The 18,829-nt window shown below is 51.8% G+C and overlaps 1 protein-coding gene across 4 annotated transcripts in view; it reads left to right on the top strand.

Moving 5' to 3' along the window:
• The first annotated feature begins 4,572 nt into the window (after positions 1 to 4,572).
• GTF3C2 (general transcription factor IIIC subunit 2) overlaps positions 4,573 to 18,829 on the top strand; it is a 40,858-nt gene continuing 26,601 nt past the window's right edge. For 3 of the 4 annotated variants that reach the window (XM_075916288.2, XM_075916289.2, XM_075916285.2), the window contains exons 1-4: positions 4,574 to 4,723; positions 5,325 to 5,568; positions 5,694 to 6,072; positions 12,877 to 13,174. In XM_075916288.2, coding sequence (XP_075772403.1) covers positions 5,756 to 6,072; positions 12,877 to 13,174 — 615 coding nt within the window. In that variant the 5' untranslated portion in view covers positions 4,574 to 4,723; positions 5,325 to 5,568; positions 5,694 to 5,755. Of the gene's footprint in view, positions 4,724 to 5,324; positions 5,569 to 5,693; positions 6,073 to 12,876; positions 13,175 to 18,829 lie in introns of all 4 variants that reach the window. The other variant, XM_075916287.2, reaches the window with a different exon arrangement.

Genomic DNA, 18,829 nt, shown 5'->3' with positions numbered 1-18,829 from the left:
CTGCTGCCTGTCTGGCCTGCATGATAGGGGGCACAGCCAGAGCCACTATGCATGGGCCCCCTGCCTGCCCCCATGGGAACCAACCCTGCACCATGGCTTAGTGTCAGGGTGCTCAGCCCCCCCCTTCCAGAGGGCACATTGACACCTCAGCTTGGTGTCAGGGCGCCCACTCCCCCCCCAGCATGGTGTCAATGTGCCCCCTAGGAGAACCAGCCCAGCCCCCCCACCTCCCGTCGGGTGAATCAGCCCCACTTCACCCGCCATGGTGTCAGCGTGCCCCACCCCCACCTCTAGGGGGACCCGCCCTGCCCCCCCACCTTCCCTCAGAGGGAACCAGCCCCCCCCCAGTGTGGAGTCAGCATGCCCCACCTCCAAGGGGACCAGCTCTGCCCCCCCACCTGCCCTCAGAGGGAACCAGCCCCACTTCCCCCCTCAGTGTGGTGTCAGTGTGCCCCACCTCCATGGGGACCAGCCCTACCCCCCCCACCTGCCCTCAGGGGGAACCAGCCCCACTCCCCCCCCCCACCCATGGTGTCAGCATGCCCCACCTTCAGATACCTTCAGTGCTAACAGCTCTGTGAGTGGTATCCTTCCTGTCGTAGTATCTATCTATTTACGTTGATCTGCTTAGGTTCAAGTACCTATTCTCTAGATACTTAATGATGCCCTATCTCACACCCCCCTTCCTTTTTTCTTTTTCTCCCCCTGCTCCTATTTATTTTGAGTTTTCATATCCCCTACTCATAACTTGTCATCTGAAGAAGTGGGCTGTGCCCACGAAAGCTCATGATTCCATCTACATGTTTTGTTAGGCTATAAAGTGCTTCCAGACCATTTGTTGTTTTTTTGTGTAACAGATTAACTCGGCTACTCCCTGAAGCTCCTAATCTGTTAGAGTTCTTCGAAGGGGTCAACAAACATGTGGACAAGGGGGTCTCCAGTGGATGTAGTGTACTTAGATTTCCAGAAAGCCTTTGACAAGGTCCCTCACCAAAGGCTCTTACGTAAATCAAGTTGTCATGGGATAAGAGGGAAGGTCCTTTCATAGACTGAGAACTGGTTAAAAGACAGGAAACAAAGGGTAGGAATAAATTGTAAATTTTCAGATTGGAGAGGGGTAACTAGTGGTGTCCCCCAAGGGTCAGTCCTGGGACCAATCCTGTTCAACTTATTCATAAATGATCTGAAGAAAGGGGTAAACTGTGAGGTGACTGGGCAACAAAATGGCAAATGAAATGTAATGTGGATAAATGTAAAGTTATAGAGATTGGGAAAAATAACCCCAACTACACATATAATATGATGGGGGCTAATTTAGCTACGACAAATCTGGAAAGAGATCTTGGAGTCATCTGGATTGTTCTCTGAATACGTCCATGGAGTGTGCAGCGGCAGTCAAAAAAGCAAACAGGATTTTAGGAATCATTTAAAAAGGAATAGAGAATAAGATGGAGAATATCTTATTGCCCTTATATAAATCCATGGTACGCCCACATCTGGAATACTGCGTACAGATGTGGTCTGATCTCAAAAAAGATATACTGGCATTAGAAAAGTTTCAGAGAAGGGCAACTAAAATGATTAGGGGTTTGGAATGGGTCCCATATTAGGAGAGATGAAAGAGACTGGGACTTCTCTGCTTGGAAAAGAGATGGGGGGGTTATGATAGAGGTCTATAAAATCATGAGTGGTGTGGAGAAAGTGAATAAAGAAAAGTTATTTACTTGTTCCCATAATATAAGAACTAGGGGCCACCAAATGAAACTAATGGACAGCAGGTTTAAAACAAAATGAAGTTTTTCTTCACTCAGCACATAGTCAACCTGTGGAACTCCTTGCCTGAGGAGGTTGTGAAGCCTAGGACTATAACAGGGTTCAAAAGAGAACCAGATAAATTTATGGAGGTTAAGTCCATAAATGGTTATTAGCCAGGATGGGTAAGGAATGGTGTCCCTGGCCTCTGTTTGTCAGAGGGTGGAGATGGATGGCAGGAGAGAGATCGCTTGATCATTACCTGTTCGATTCCCTCCCTCTGGGACACCTGGCATTGGCCACTGTCGGCAGACAGGGTACTGGGCTGGATGGATCTTTGGTCTGACCCAGTACGGCCGTTCTTATGTTCTTACTTGCGGGAGTTACCCGGCATTGCTCAGGAAAGTGGAGGAACAAAATTTAGAAAAACAGTAGGCCATTATTTTTTGAATGGTAAAAAAGTTGCACTGAGTTCTATAGGGATTCAAATATATTTAAAAAAACTATAAAACAAATTTACATCATCAAAAACTTTATTGTAAACTATTTTTGTTTCATTATTCTTAAATATGTAAAAAAAAAATTTCACTTCCAACTCCTGAACACGCAACATAGAGACCTTGTGAAAAGCAAATGTCTCCAAATCAATTCCAACTACTTTAAGTGACTGGCCTTGCGCTTTGTCAGTATACATTGTTGAAATACAAGTTGACAGTTCATATAACTGAGGTGAGGAGCCTGAGGGAAGGGAGCCGCACGCCTGCCCCTGTCGCCGGAGTCCTCCCTCCGCGGGCATATGTGAGTGACTGGCCCCAGCAGTTCCCGGGAAAGCAGCTTCTCCCTGCACTGCCAAGCTCCAAGCAACCCCGGAGAGAGGCATGGGTCTCCCATCCCTTCCCTCAAAACCTTGTCCTGGAGGAAAGGTTACCCATGCACAGTCTGGCTGCAGTAACTCTTCTAAACCCTGTCCCCGAGGAAAGGTTACCCATGCACACTCTGGCTGCAGCAGCGCTTCTAAACCCTGTCCCGGAGGAAGGGTTACCCATGCACAGTCTGGCTGCAGTAACTCTTCTAAACCCTGTCCCCGAGGAAAGGTTACCCATGCACACTCTGGCTGCAGCAGCGCTTCTAAACCCTGTCCCGGAGGAAGGGTTACCCATGCACACTCTGGCTGCAGTAACTCTTCTAATCCCTGTCCCGGAGGAAGGGTTACCCATGCACACTCTGGCTGCAGTAACTCTTCTAAACCCTGTCCCGGAGGAAGGGTTACCCATGCACACTCTGGCTGCAGCAGCTCTTCTAAACCCTGTCCCCGAAGAAAGGTTACCCATGCACACTCTGGCTGCAGCAGCTCTTCTAAACCCTGTCCCGGAGGAAGGGTTACCCATGCACACGCTGGCTGCAGTAACTCTTCTAAACCCTGTCCCCGAGGAAGGGTTACCCATGCACACTCTGGCTGCAGCAGCTCTTCTAAACCCTGTCCCGGAGGAAGGGTTACCCATGCACACTCTGGCTGCAGCAGCTCTTCTAAACCCTGTCCCGGAGGAAGGGTTACCCATGCACACGCTGGCTGCAGTAACTCTTCTAAACCCTGTCCCGGAGGAAGGGTTACCCATGCACAGTCTGGCTGCAGTAACTCTTCTAAACCCTGTCCCCGAGGAAGGGTTACCCATGCACACGCTGGCTGCAGTAACTCTTCTAAACCCTGTCCCGGAGGAAGGGTTACCCATGCACACGCTGGCTGCAGTAACTCTTCTAAACCCTGTCCCGGAGGAAGGGTTACCCATGCACACCCTGGCTGCAGCAGCTCTTCTAAACCCTGTCCCGGAGGAAGAGTTACCCATGCACACTCTGGCTGCAGCAGCTCTTCTAAACCCTGTCCCGGAGGAAGGGTTACCCATGCACACGCTGGCTGCAGTAACTCTTCTAAACCCTGTCCCGGAGGAAGGGTTACCCATGCACAGTCTGGCTGCAGTAACTCTTCTAATCCCTGTCCCGGAGGAAGGGTTACCCATGCACAGTCTGGCTGCAGTAACTCTTCTAAACCCTGTCCCGGAGGAAGGGTTACCCATGCACACGCTGGCTGCAGTAACTCTTCTAATCCCTGTCCCGGAGGAAGGGTTACCCATGCACACGCTGGCTGCAGCAGCTCTTCTAAACCCTGTCCCGGAGGAAGGGTTACCCATGCACACGCTGGCTGCAGTAACTCTTCTAAACCCTGTCCCGGAGGAAGGGTTACCCATGCACACGCTGGCTGCAGTAACTCTTCTAATCCCTGTCCCGGAGGAAGGGTTACCCATGCACACGCTGGCTGCAGTAACTCTTCTAAACCCTGTCCCGGAGGAAGGGTTACCCATGCACACGCTGGCTGCAGTAACTCTTCTAAACCCTGTCCCGGAGGAAGGGTTACCCATGCATACTCTGGCTGCAGCAGCTCTTCTAAACCCTGTCCCGGAGGAAGGGTTACCCATGCACACGCTGGCTGCAGTAACTCTTCTAAACCCTGTCCCGGAGGAAGGGTTACCCATGCACACGCTGGCTGCAGTAACTCTTCTAAACCCTGTCCCGGAGGAAGGGTTACCCATGCACACCCTGGCTGCAGCAGCTCTTCTAAACCCTGTCCCGGAGGAAGGGTTACCCATGCACACGCTGGCTGCAGTAACTCTTCTAAACCCTGTCCCGGAGGAAGGGTTACCCATGCACACCCTGGCTGCAGCAGCTCTTCCAGTGTCCGCCTTATTAGCGCCCAAGCCTCCTTTCTAGATTGGACTGGAGAGCAGGGGGCGGAGCCGAGTACGCAGGTCGGAGTGCGCGAGCTGCATTGTGAGCGCGGGGGGCGGGGCTGAGTACGCAGATCTGGGTGCGCGCGGGGCCACCGGAAGTGACGACAAGGAGCGCAGCGCGTCGATGCTGTGGCGCCGGCGGAGCGGCCATTTTGGAGGCGCCTGAGCGGGCCGGGAGCTGAGCTGAGGTGAGCGTTTGGACGGGACCGTCCGCCCTGGGGGAGCCGAGTCGCCGCTGCCCGAGAGCGCGCGGGTCGGCGGGGAGCCCGTAGGGACCCGCCCGCCCACCTGCGTGATCGGCCCCTCCCCTCCCGCTGCCCCCCCGGTGGCCTGAGCCGCTCGGTGCCCCCGGGCCCGCTGCCCGGCCCGGCCGGGGGGCCACGTGGGCCGGTTGCCCGTGTGAGAATCTGCCGCCTGGGCCCGGTCGGTGGGACGCGCCCTCCGCTCTTGGCGCCGCCCCCTTGGCCGAGAGCTCCCCTCAGGAACGGCCTGGCTCCGGCTCTCCCGGCAGGGGCAGAGCCCGTCTCTGGGATCCCGGCCCGTGCTCCGGCTTCCCCGCTAGCCGCGCTCCTTGCGGATATTGGCTCTAGGGAGGGCAGCAGCTGGGCCAGGAGGTGCTGTGGACGGAGTGACGTGGCTTCTTCAGCTGTTACTGTGGCTCTGCGGTTTGCAGCCTCGACGTGCCCATCGCTCACCTCCTGTGCTCTGTTGGTGCCCTCCAGCCAAGCCCTTCGGAGCAGGGGCCGACTTCTTCTTTTAAAATAACCCAAAGCTCCTTTATTCTGCAAGGCCCTTCAAACAGGAAATGATCCAAGCCAGCTTGCTATCTGAGCCCTCAAAGAGTACAGACGACAGGTGTTGAACAGGCCTTGGACAGAGCCCCACTCCCCAGAGGGGTTCCTATGGCTGAGGAGTGCCCCAGGTGTGGCCAGCGTGGGTGTGCTTGCCCTGCTTGCTGCTGGAACCTGGGCTTAACCAGAGAGCATCAGTGCCCACCCGTTCCAAAGAAAAGGCCTGTGTGTCTGCAGAGCTGGTGAGTGGTGTCCTGTCACCCCCACAATGGTGGCTTGTGGCCAACAAGGCAGCCTTGGGTTTGGAGAGGTGAATGGTGGGCTGAGCTGCACGTCACTGATATCTGGTCCCCTTCTTTTTGACCAGGTGAGCTTCCAACGTTGGGTTTGGAGTTCTTGCTCCATCCTGAAGGGGGATTTCCAGCTACCATGCCCAGGAGGAAGCCTGTCCGAAGCCGTAAAGCCAAAAGGAGACCACCTGCCCTCAAGTGTTTGGCTCAGGCAGAGACTGAGGGGCATGGGGAGACTGCTGGGACCTCAGAGAATGTGCCCACCCCACCTATGAAAATGCCAAAGAAACGAGGCCGTAAGTCAAAAGCAGAGTTGCTCCTGCTAAAGCTGTCACAGGGTCTGGACTGTCAAGCAGCAGAGCCCATCTGTGTGAAGAAGATGCTGGGGGGCAATGAGGCACCTGATGGCTTGGAGGCTACACCCACTGGGCGCCCCAAGAGGCGAGCGGCTAAAGTGTAAGTGTGGGTGTGGTGGGGATATTACGTCAGGGTGGTTTGGAGCTGGTGTAAGGGCACACGTTCTGGGAATTGGGAGCACTTCCCCTAACATAGAAGAGCACTGGAGCTGTGGGAGGCCTTCAGGGCAGGGGGACTTGCAATACACAGTACCTGTAAGAAATGTAAGTGTGAGGTGGAGTATAGGGGATTCAGGACAGAGGGTTGGTGTGGGTGCGTGCGGGAGTCAGGGCTAGGGATGTGGGGGTGGTGCAAGAGTTAGGTTTGGTGTGTATGAGGGGCTCAGGACAGGATGTGGAGGTGCAAAAGGCAAGGCTGGAGGTGGTAGGGGGGAGTTGAGGCTGGGTTAACTTACTTATCAGGGACTAAGCAGCTGCAGCTATATGGGAACCAGGCCAGGATCACTGCAGCCAATTCTGCTTCCCCTCCTACACCTGCCACGGTAGGCTTGGGACTGCCACCAGCCCCTCTTGTGGCCAGATAATGGGCCAGACTGTGGGGCCAGGTTGCTGCATCTGCAGCCATGGTCAGACAGGGGCCTATTCCGTGCCTCTCCCTCCCCCTCCCCCCCTTCCTCCCCGTGTCAGTAGCGGAGCTGGGCCACTGTGGCCAGGTGGGGGCTGCCGCCAGTGCCTCTCAGTAACCTGGCTGGGAGCGTACCCCCAGCTGCCCTTTAAAATTGATAGACTCATAGAGCTGGAAGAGACCTCAGGAGGTCATGGAGTCCAGCCCCCTGCTCAAAGCAGGACGAATCCCAACTAAATTAACCCAGTTAGGGCTTTGTCAAGCCGAGACTTAAAAACCTCTAGGGATGGAGATTCCACCACTTCCTTAAGGAACCCATTCCAGTACTTCCCCAGCCTCCTAGTGAAATAGTTTTTCCTAATCTCCAACCTAGACCTCCCCCACTGTAACTTGAGACCATTGCTCCTTGTTCTGCCATCCGTCACTACTGAGAACAGCCATTTTCCATCCTCTTTGGAACCTCCCTCCAGGATGTTGAAGGCTTCTATCAAATCCCCTCTCACTCTACACCTCTACAGACTAAACAAACTCAAATCCCTCAGTCTCTCCTCTTAGGTCATGTGCTTCAGCCCCCTAATCGTTTTGGTTGCCCTCCACTGGACCCTCTCCAATGCATCCATGTCCTTTCTATAGTGGGGGGCCCAGAACTGGACACAATACTCCAGATGTGGCCTCACCAGAGCCGAATAAAGGGAAATAATCACTTCTCTAGATCTGCTGGCAATGCTCCTCCTAATGCAACCTAATACATCATTAACCTTCTTGGCTACAGGGATACACTGTTGACTCATCTCCAGCTTCTCATCCACTGTAACCCCCAGGTCCTTTTCTGCAGAACTGCTACTTAGCCAGTTGGTGCCCAGCCTGTAACAGGGTTTGGGATTCTGTCCCAGGTCCAGGACTGTGCACTTGTCCTTGTTGAACCTCCGCAGATTTCTTTTGGCCCAATTCTCTAATCTGTCTAGGTCCCTCTGGATCCCCCAACGTATCTACCTCTCCCCCTAGCTTAGTGTCATCCTCAAACGTGCTGAGGGCGCAATCCATCCCCTCATCCAGGTAATTAATAAAGATGTTGAACAAAAGTGGTCCTAGAACAGATCCTTGGGGCATACTGCTAGAAACCAACCTGACATCGAGCTGTGGATCACTACCTGTTGGGTCTGGTGGTCTAGCCAGCTTTCTATCTATCTTACAGTCCATTTATCCAATCCATACTTCCTTAACTTGCTGGCAAGAATGTTGTGGGAGACTATCAAAACGTTTGCAAGGTATATCACATCAACTGACTTTCCCATATCCACAGAGCCAGTTATCTCCTCATAGAAGCTAATCAGATTGGCCAGGCATGACTTGCCCTTGGTGAATCCATGTTGTCTATTCCTGATCACTTCCCCTCTTCCAAGTGCTTCAGAATAGATTCCTTGAGGATCCCCTCCATGATTTTTCTGGGGACTGAGGTAAGGTTGATTGGTCTGTAGTTCCCTGGATTGTCCTTCTTCCCTTTTTTTAAAGATGGGCACGACATTTGCCTTTTTCCAATCACCCGGGATCTCTCCTGATCTCCATGAGTTTTCAAAGATAATGGCTAAAAGCTCTGCAATGACATTTGCCAACTCCCTCAATACCCTCAGATGCATTAAATCTGGACCCATGGATTTGTGTGTGTTTAGCTTTTCTAAATAGTTCCTAAGCTGTTCTTGTTCCACCAAGGGCTGCCCACCTCCTTCCCATACTGCGTTGCCTAGTGCAGTAGTCTGGGAGCTGACCTGGTCTGTGAAGACAGAGGTAAAGAAAGCCTTGAGTATTTCAGCTTTTCCCACATCATCTGTCACTAGGTTACCTCCCTCCTCCAGTAAGGGCCCCACACCCTCTCTGATCACCCTCTTATTGCTAACATGCCTGTAGAAACCTTTCTTGTTACCGTTCACTCCACTTGCTAGCTGCAATTCTAATTGTCCTTTCAACTTCCTCATAACTCTCCTGCATTCTCGAGCAATATATTTATACTCCTCCCTAGTCCTCTGTCCAAGTTTCCACTTCTTGTAAGCTTCCTTTTTGTGTTTAAGCTCGCCAAGCATTTCCCCAGTAAGCCAATCTGGTCGCCTGCCATATTTGCTTTTTTTTACTGCGCATCAGGATGGTTTCTTTCTGTGCCTTTAATAAGGCTTCTTTAAAATACTGTCAGCTCTCCTGGACTCTTTTCCACTTCGTGTAAGTATCACAGGGAATCCTGCTCATCAGTTCTGAGGGAGTCAAAGTCTGTTTTTCTGAAGTCGAGGGTGTGTATTTTGCTACTCTCCTTTCTTCATTTTGTCAGGATTCTGAAATCTACCATCTGATGATCACTGCTTCACAGGTTGTCACCCACGTCTACTTCCTCTACTAGTTCCTCTCTGTTTGTGAGTAGCAGGTCAAGCTGCGCATGCCCTCTGGTTGGGTCTTTCAGCACTTGTACCAAGAAGTAGGAATAAATGGTAAATTTTCAGATTGGAGAGGGGTAACTAGTGGTGTCCCCCAAGGGTCAGCCCTGGGACCAATCCTTTTCAACTTATTCATAAATGATCTGGAGAAAGGGGTAAGCAGTGAGGTAGTAAAGTTTGCGGATGATACCAAACTGTTTAGGATAGTCAAGACAGAAGCAGACTGTGAGGGACTCCAAGAAGATCTCACCAAACTGAGTGATTGGGCAACAAAATGGCAAATGAAATTTAATGTGGATAAGTGTAAAGTAATGCACATCGGGAAAAATAACCCCAACTATATGTACAGTATGATGGGGTCTAATTTGGCTACGACAAATCAGGAAAGAGATCTTGGCGTTATCGTGGACAGTTCTCTGAAAACTTCCACACAGTGTGCAGCGGTGGTCAAAAAGGCAAATAGGATGCTAGGAATTATTAGGAAAGGGATAGAAAATAAGACCCAGAACATCTTACTGCCCCTGTATAAAACTATGGTACGCCCACATCTTGAATACTGTGTACAGATGTGGTCTCCTCACCTCAAAAAAGATATTTTGGCCTTGGAAAGGGTTCAGAAAAGGGCAACTAAAATGATTAGGGGTTTGGAACGGGTCCCATATGAGGAGAGGCTAAAGAGACTGGGACTTTTCAGTTTAGAAAAGAGGAGACTGAGGGGGGATATGATAGAGGTCTATAAAATCATGAGTGGTGTGGAGAGGGCTGATAAAGAAAAGTTATTTATTAGTTCCCATAATAGAAGAACTAGAGGACACCAAATGAAATTAATGGGTAGCAGGTTTAAAACTAATAAAAGGAAGTTCTTCTTCACACAGCGTGTTGTCAACCTGTGGAACTCGTTGCTAGAGGAGGCTGTGAAGGCTAGGACTATAATAGAGTTTAAAGAGAAGCTGGATAAATTCATGGAGGTTAGGTCCATAAAAGGCTATTAGCCAGGGGATAAAATGGTGTCCTTGGCCTCTGTTTGTCAGAGGCTGGAGAGGGATGGCAGGAGACAAATTGCTTGATCATTGTCTTCGGTCAACCCTCTCTGGGGCACCTGGTGCTGGCCACTGTCGGCAGACAGGATACTGGGCTAGATGGACCTTTGGTCTGACCCAGTACGGCCGTTCTTATGTTCTAAGTTATCCCCAAGATTCTCCAGAAACTTCATAGATTGTCTGTGTACTGTGTATTGGTCTCCCAACAGATGTCAGGGTGATTAAAGTCCTCCATGAGAAACAGGACCTGTGATCTAGAAGCTTCTCTCAGTTATCTGAAGAAAGCCTCGTCTACCTCATCCACCTGATCTGGTGGTTATAGCAGACATCAACCAGAACATCACCCCTGTTGCTTCTACTTCTAAACTTAACCCATAGACTCTCAACAGGCTTTTCTCCCTCTATATACTGGAGCTCTGAGCAATCCTACTGCTCTCTTACATACATTGCAACTTCTTCTCCTTTTCTCCCCGCTTGTTCTTCCTGAACAGTTTATTACCCTTCCATGACAGTGCTCCAGTCATGCGAGTCATCCCACCAAGTCTCCGTTATTCCAATCAAATCGTAGTTCTTTTACTGGGCCAGGGCTTCTATTTCTTCCAGTTTGTTTCCCAGGTTTCTTGCATTTGTGTACAAACATCTTAGATAACCAATTGATCGCCCTACTCTCTCCGTTCAAATCAGGGGTCCTCCTTATGTTTCTTCCCGGTATCCTACTTCCTCACTTACCTCAGGGCTTTGGTCACTGTCCCCCAATGAACCTAGTTTAAAGCCTTCCTCACTAGGTTTGCAAGACTGCCCACGAAGATGCTCTTTCCTCTCTTGGTTAGGTGGATCCCATCTCTTCCTAACAGTCCCTGTGCCCAGAACAGAATCCCATGGTCAAAGAAACCAAAGCCCTGTCTCCAATACCACCTGCACAACCACGCATTTTCTTGCTCAATTTGACGATCCCTACCTGGACCTTTTCCTTCCACAGAGAGGATGGACGGGAACACCACTTGCGCTTCAAATTCCTTGATCCTTCTTCCCAGCGCTACATAATCTGCAGTGAACCGCTCAAGGTCATTCTTGACCTTATCGTTAGCTCCCACATGGAGAAGCAGGAAGGGTAGCGATCCGAAGGTTTGATCAGTTTTGGAAGACTCTCGGTCACATCCTGAATTCGAGCTCCTGGTAAGCAGAACACTTCTTGAAATTCCAGGTCTGGATGGCAGATGGATGACTTAGTCCCTCTTAGGAGGGAGTCCCTGACCACCACCACCCATCTTTTTCTTTTGGGGGTGGTGGTCGTGGGACTCCCACCCCTAGGACTACTCATCCCATGCCTTCCTGTGGATGGGGTCTCCTTCTGATTTCTTCCCTGAGAGGTCCCTGCCAAAGCATTCTCCACCGTACTGCCTGTGCAGAAAGCCTGAAAGCGGTTACTTATCTCTACAGGAATGGGGGATACCTGAGTTGGCCGCCTTCTCCTAGTGGTTACATGCTGCCAGTTTTCTTCCTTGTCTTGTACTGCCCTCATTGGCTCTTCAGCCTGCTGTGCCTTCAGGATTAAATGCTGCCTTTTTCTCTGATGGAATGTAGGGTTGATACTCAGGGCTCAAGTCCTTCTAATTTTTTCTTCAAAAATGGCTACCAGCTTGCACTTAATGCAGATGAAATCCCTTCTATCTTCCGGGAGGAAGACAAACATGTCACATGCTGTGCATGTAATAGACAGTGATGGGTCTGCTGTTATACCTGCCTTCCTTCTAAGACAGTCCTCAGATGTTTTTAATGATTCCTTGAAGGGCAGAAGAGACAAAAATACAAATTTAAGGAAAAGACCACCAAACACTATGGGGCGAATTCCCAGGCAAACTTCCCTGTTGACTGCTCTCTGCGTTCGCTCTGGCTGCCTTTTTATAAGGCTGAGGCTAGGCTGGGCTCAAAGTCTTGCCTCTAATGCAATCAGCCACTGAAGGCCCACCTGGAACAAAGCACTCCCAATTCACACTTTTCAAACTTTCAAACCGCCAAACACAGTCAGTCAAATGCTCACAGACAGACAAATACTTTGATACTCACCCCACCAGCTCACAACACAGCCCCTCAAAAGCTGCACTTACCTGAGCTCCTTTTAGATGTTTCCCAGGCAAACTCCTCTGTTGGCTGCTGTTGTGTTCGTTACTCTCTGTGCGTTAGCTCTGGCTGCCTTTTTATAAGGCTGCTCCAGCCACTCCCTCGCTGCTTGCCAGCCTGGGTCCTGCTTTTGCAGCAGAGCAGAGCACCTCAGTTGGCTCAAGCAACCCAGCTGGTTCCTGCTTGAGCAACTCACTGGGCGTTCATCCCCTTACTTTCATCTCTAGCAACAACAGTGCTAGTGTCAGTGTAAGAGTGCCTTTGGGGGACAGGAGTCACTAATTTGTCCTGTGTTTATGCAGCTTTCACCACAGTTGGGTGGGCTACTGTGTCCTAAGGGACCACATATAGCAGGAGGTGGGTGAAGCTGTGCAGTGGTGCCTCCAGTCTCTAGTGGCCCTGGCTGACTTAGAGCAGTGTTGTGGGGCTCTCTTGGAGTTCCTGGGTAGCGGGGGAGGGAGAAGCCAGTGTGTGCTTTCCCCAGAGAGAGCAGCCATATCTCTAGAATGCAGGATTGGGCAGGTGCAGAGGGAATTTGGAGAAGGTTTGGGTCTTCAATTCTAGTGCAGCCTGGTCCCTCTGGGCACCAATGGCAGATGTGCTCCTTCCCACAGCACAAGGCCTGAGTTCTGTAACCCAGGGAGATGCCCTGAGTGGGCAGGGCAGCTCTTTACCACTGATGCCTTTGGTGCCCCTAGGGCCTTGCTTTACCTGCAGGAACTGGCCGAGGAGCTGACGTCAGTGTACCATCCCCTGCCTCCCAATGTGGGTCCTCAGGAGCCAGAGTCCGATAGCTCGCGGAAGAAGCGCCGGAGCAGGAGAAGGAAAGAGGAGCCGGATGATGACGACCCCTCCCAGGATGTGGATTTTGTGCCCTCAGAGGAGGTGCTGCTGCAGGCGGAAGAGGAGGAGGAGAGCGACATCCTGCTCAGTGAGGTCTCGGAGTCAGAGCCAGACGCTGTCCGGGGGCACACCCCAAGGATGTCATCAGCCGGGGTAACATCAGCCTCTTCAGTTTGCCTCCTTGTCGTACCAGCCTGGGTTTATGTCTGTATCAGGCAGGCTGGCCACTGAGCCTTGGTGTGAGTTCCTCTGTGTGAGGAGCAGAGTGGGAAGGAGGCCTGGCTTTTGAGCTTTGAGCCCAACGGGGACACCCTTACTCTGGGAGTATAGAGCAGGGGTACTCAACACATGACCCTTAGATTGCAGCCCATGGTGTGGTTTGAGTTTACGCGGGGCTCAACACGCAGCCCACAGGTGGGATCCTTTGAACATGGCCTCCACTAGGAACATGCTCCACAACAGCAAGGTGTCCCCTAGGAGGGGTGAGCATTAAAAGACACAAGTGAACTGGCTGGAACACCTAGGGAAGAGGTGCTGAGAGCTCTGGGGCATTGTGTGAGAGAAGATATTTGCATGTATATGCAACCACTCTTAAGTTGCGGCCTTCAGCATGTTCTGTGAGTATCATTGTCCCCTGGACTTCCATAGTTGAGTAGCTCTGGTATAGATCATAGGTGTGGGGGAAGGAAGCAGTCTGTTTTGGGTGCAGGGGGAGAGCGCTCTAGAATACAGCATGGAGGGAAATGGAGACAGAGCTGCTAGCTTAAAGTGGTGCTAACTTCCTGCTTGAATACAGGGCCAAGGCCTGGCAGGGAGCGCCTGGTAGGGATATAAACTACTCCTCCAGTGTTTCCCAAATAGTGCTCTGCGGAACCCTGGGGGTTCTGCAAAGTGAAAGTATGGATTCTGTGAGAACCTGATCCCTCCCCCTTCCCCCAAGCCGGTCTTAGGGGCAGGTGAGCTGGGTGATGGCCCGGGGCTGCCACTTTCAAGTGGCTACTGGCCGCCAGGGTCTTAGGAGCGAGCTGGCATTGTGGTGGTTGTTTTTTTTGGGGAGTCGGCCAGTTTCCCCTGGTGGGTTCTTTTTTTAAAGGGTTCCGTGGGCACATAAAATTGGGAAACACTGTACTAGTCTATCAGAAAGAGGCAGCGGGGTTGGAGGGGTGTTTCAAAACAGCTGGACTGCGTGGAGCCCAGGGCCAGACCCTGGGTTCCCCACGGTGCTACCTCTTTGAAACACCGGATGCAGCCCGAGGCCAGCGGGGGACTGCTTGAGTCCCCCACTGGCCCTATGCTCCCTGCAGCACCCTGGGGCTGTCGCTACACTTCAGATGCATAGGCATCCTTATCAACTAATTGAACAGGTGATTTGATTTGCATCGACTATTCGATTAGCCAATTAATCTAAATTTAACATCCCTGGCACTAATCCCCTAAGGTTGCAGGCAGCTCCTTCATGAGGTTGTCGAGTTCTGTCTTAAAGCCAGACATGTAGTTTGCGCTCTCAGCTCCTTTTGAAAGGCTTTTCTAGACCCTCCCTACTCTGATCCAAAACCTTCTGTCCAGCCTCAGTTTGTTCATGGCAAGCTTGTCTCCATTGGTCTTGTGCCAGCATTGGCCTTTAGCTTCAGTCTCTCTCTGCATCTCGACATTACCCACACTGTATTCCTCCAGACCAGTCGGCTCTCCACAGCCTGTCAAAGCTCTGCCAGCATTTTCCCATAAGACAGGCCCTGCATTCTGCTTATCAGCCAAGCAGCCTTTTTCTGCACTTGCTGCCATCTGAGTTCATATCTTGTACACAAGTGACCACAGCTGTGTGTGGTGTTCTGAGTGTGATCTTATTCGTGCTTTGCACAAGCACATTATTATACCCCATCTCTACTAGTAGTGTCTCCCCTGATATGTCCTGGCTCCTGCAGTGGCTCCCAGTCATGCTGTGATTCACCCACACCACCAAGTCTTTGCTAAGCCCCCACTTTATCGCAAAAACTCTTGTTGTTTATCCTATTTCACTTTCATACAATCATAGAATACTAGGACTGGAAGGGACCTTGAGAGGTCATTGAGTCCAGTCCCCTGCCCCCACGGCAGGACCCAGTACTGTCTAGACCATCCCTGCTAGACATTTATCTTAAATATCTCCAGAGATGGAATTTCCACAGCCACCCTTTGCCCTTTTGAATTTCCTTCCATTTCTGCCACTCTGGTTGTCAAGGCAACCCAGTTCTTCCTATGTAATAGTCTGACTCACCACTGCTTTGACAGTGCCTCCCAACTTTTTACCAGCAAACTTTATTAGCTCACTTGGTTTTGTGTGAAAGTCGCTAATGAGAATATTAGAGAGCAGGGATGTAGATGGTTCACTGGCAGGGACTGGAGCAGCTTCTGCCCCAGCGGGGCCCGCACAGGCAGGGGCTGCTCTGGCTAGCCCACCGAAGCAGTTCCTGCTCACGGAGGCCTCTCCCACCGCAAGTTACATGTTGCTGGCCCCACATCTGGGGAGGCTTTGTTGCCATCAGAGGCAGCAGCACCGGGGTGGGGGAGCGAGACAGGTGGCTTAATAGGATGTAGCGCTTGTGGGGACTTGGTTTCTGCCTGCCTCCCATGATGCTATCTCCCCTGGGAGGCAGCAGGGCAGGGTGGGGACAGGATCCAGCTCATGCTTCCCCCCACTGCCTTTGATACAGGGGCAGCAAGGGGGTGGGAGGTTGCATGTAGTTTGAATTAACCAATAAGCCTAGTTTATCAGTTAATTGTTTAAATGGCTATAGGCTAACATCGCTTCAGTAAACCACATGTATGACAGCGAGGCAGGTGTGGGTCATGCAGCACAGTGCAAAGACGGAGTTCAATATGTATAGTGTACTTCCTCGGGCAGTGCTCAGAGGGCAGAGCCTGCTTGTGAAGCCATGTCCCATAACCCACCTTTCCTGGTTCTCTCAAGCTTGAGTTTTACTGAACTCGCCATTCTAGAAGGGGAAGACGTACCCCCGCACAGCTGCAGCCCTGTGTGCATGAAGACTTTGGTCAATAAAGTTCCTGGATTTTTCTATCTGGAGGAGAAATGATGTGGGTAGAAGTTAGCACTCATTTAGGCAGCTGTCATATGACCTAAGTGCACAGGCCAGATGCTGCTGTGTCTAGGCATTGAAGAGGTAATCTAGGTCCTTCATGGGGCTCTTCATCATTAGATTTTGAGGGAAAAATCATTATCTCCATTGAATAGATAGGGAAATTGAGGCACGGCAAGTTGGAAAGTCACTCATCAGTCAGTGGCAGAGCTGGTAATCGCCAGCAATCAATAGCAGACCACTGTTCTTGCCACTGCTTTGAGATTCCTAAGTCTTGTCCTCACCCCTTGCACTTTCTTACAGTGGACTGGGCACTTGGGTCCCCTTTTGAAACGTTTGCAGAGTATATAGTTTCCAGCAGGGTAGGGAAGAGAGAGCCCAGCCCTGGGCTGTGGCCCAAAAATGTAACCGTTTTATTACATGGCGGTTACAAGGATTTAAGCATATGAGAGAAGACTGGTTTGTCGCCGTCCTCCAAGTAACCCACCCTGCCTAACCACCATTGCCAGTGTACCCTCTTCTGCTTCCCATCCTTTTAAGCTATTAGTACATGAGAAGCCAGTAGTGTCAAAATCACTAGTCAGTCAGCAATACCATTGCTAAATCTAGGGAAGTAAGCGAGTAGTCGACTACTCGCTCTTGCTCCTCCCTCTAACCCCCCCATTGCCTCTGCATCAGAGGCAGCAAATGGGGGGGAGCAGGAGCTAGTGCTTGGGGGAGCTGGCTTATAGGCAGGGCTTGCCAAGCGGCGGCAAGCCCTGCTTGCCAGCTGCGCGGTTCTGTACGCTGCACATGCGCTTACCGCCCTGCGTGGCTGTGCCATCTTGTAATCTACTTGCCACGGGCGAGTAGATTACACTAATTGTTGAGTCCTGCTTATAGGAACCGGGGGGGCAGCAGTCCGGGAACTGGCATGAGCCAGGCCTGAGCAGCCCTGGTTCACGCCAAGTCCCGGAGCACTATGCCTCTGCCATTTAAATGCACAGGTTGGACCTCCCTGGTCTGGCAACCTCAGGGCCTGACCAGTACCAGATGAGGGATTTTGGCAGACCAGGGAAGGTCATATCTGGCTCCCTTTTTACTGGCTCCCCCAGCCCTGGACTAGCCTCCTGCCTGGCTCCCCCTTGCCACCTGTCTTGTTGGTCCCCCCACCTCCTTCCCTGCTATGCTGTACACTGGGCTCCTGGCCCCGCGGGGCGGCCCTGCTGGGAAGTGCTGAGCTCCTGGCCCCACGGGATAGTGCTGGGCAGCCCACCAGCAGGGAGCTCAGCTGCCAGCCCTCCACCGGGACTCTGGCCCTGGGACATCTGTGGTCCTGCTGGACGATGGATGTTGCCAAACCAGGGAGTCCTGGATTACAGAGGTTGAACCTGGAGTAAGAGCCATCCGGTTCTACTATATTTAAAAGGCAGAGCTGCAGTGAAAATAGGTCTGGGACCTGGCACACGCTGGGTCCCTGGCCTGCTTCCCCTGGGGCTCTGCAGTTGAAATGCAGTAAGAGCCGGGCTGCCTGCATTCCCGTCTCCTACTACATTTAAACTGCGGAGCCACAGTGGGTGTAGCTCCTGGACCCCTCCCCTTATTGACTAATTGTGTAGTCAATACAAATTGTATCGACTACATGATTAGTCAGTTATCTGCTGCTTAACAGCTAAATCCAGATCCCCAGCACTGGAGAATCCTGAAAACATAGGAGGCTCTGAGCAGCATGTAGTGGCCCATCTGTTCCAGTGTGATGGTCTTAGCTGAACAAAGACAGTAGCTCTTCATTGTGTGCACGGCTCCATTCATCCCATCTCCATGCCCCCTCCTTCAGAAACCTGTGATGTGCAGCAAGCGCATCTAGTCTCAGCTCTCATCCCAGCCTCAGAAGTGTGTTCTAAACTCATGCACCTGCCATGTGTCTTGGGAGCATCCTGACCAGAGCCTCCCTACAAGCAGGTTCAGTGCAAAGGGCTCAGATCCTGGCTCAGATGGGAGGATGCGGACACGGAGTGGAACTCTCCCACCAGGGAACCAAAGCCATCAGGTCCCATGGGAGTGGCAGGGATATCCTCAGAGTGACTGTTCCCCTGCTTATATCGGGGGGGGGGCAGCCCCTCCCTCTGATTGCAGCATACTCTAGAGATTGGTAGAGGGACCTAGACACCAGATCCTGGGTCATAGGGGAGGCAGGGAAAGGCGGGCAAAGGATCCTCAGCTCCTGTGGCACGTGCACGCAGGAGGGGAGAACATGGAGCTGACAGGTACACTCTCCCGCCCCTCACCACCTTTCCTAATGTCCCAGTTGTCCCCTACCCAATCTTCACTCCCTCACCTGAGTTTTCTGACCAGTCCCCACTCCCCTACCCCTCTCAACAAGCAGATGCGAGTCTGATATTTTCCAGCATACTTTAATTACATTCCTGAAAAGAAAGGTGTTGGCTCCATGCTGTCTTGTCAGCCTCTTCCAGCATTCTGCTCTCTGGGACTAGACCTGGCCTGGGGTGCTTGTCTCAGGATCAAGGGCTGTAGTTTTGGTAGCTGCAGAGTTCCAGGGCTAGAGGCTACTTAAGGTGTCAGTCCTCCAGTTCCTCTGTCCACCACAGCTTAGTGTGATCTCTCTTCCTCTGACATCGAGGGAGAGCTAAACAGACTGGGGACTGTGGCTCTTCAGATGGGTAACTGTGCTAGGGACACAGCCTTGCTTTGATCCCCAGCTCTGGCTCAGAAAGGCTGGCAGAATGTGGCACCT

Source organism: Pelodiscus sinensis, chromosome 3, assembly GCF_052426305.1.
Source record: "Pelodiscus sinensis isolate ZL-2025 chromosome 3, ASM5242630v1, whole genome shotgun sequence".
Classification (NCBI taxonomy): Eukaryota; Metazoa; Chordata; order Testudines; family Trionychidae; genus Pelodiscus; species Pelodiscus sinensis.
The sequence above is the reverse complement of the archived record's forward strand: the minus strand, read 5'-3'. Positions and strand labels throughout refer to the sequence as shown.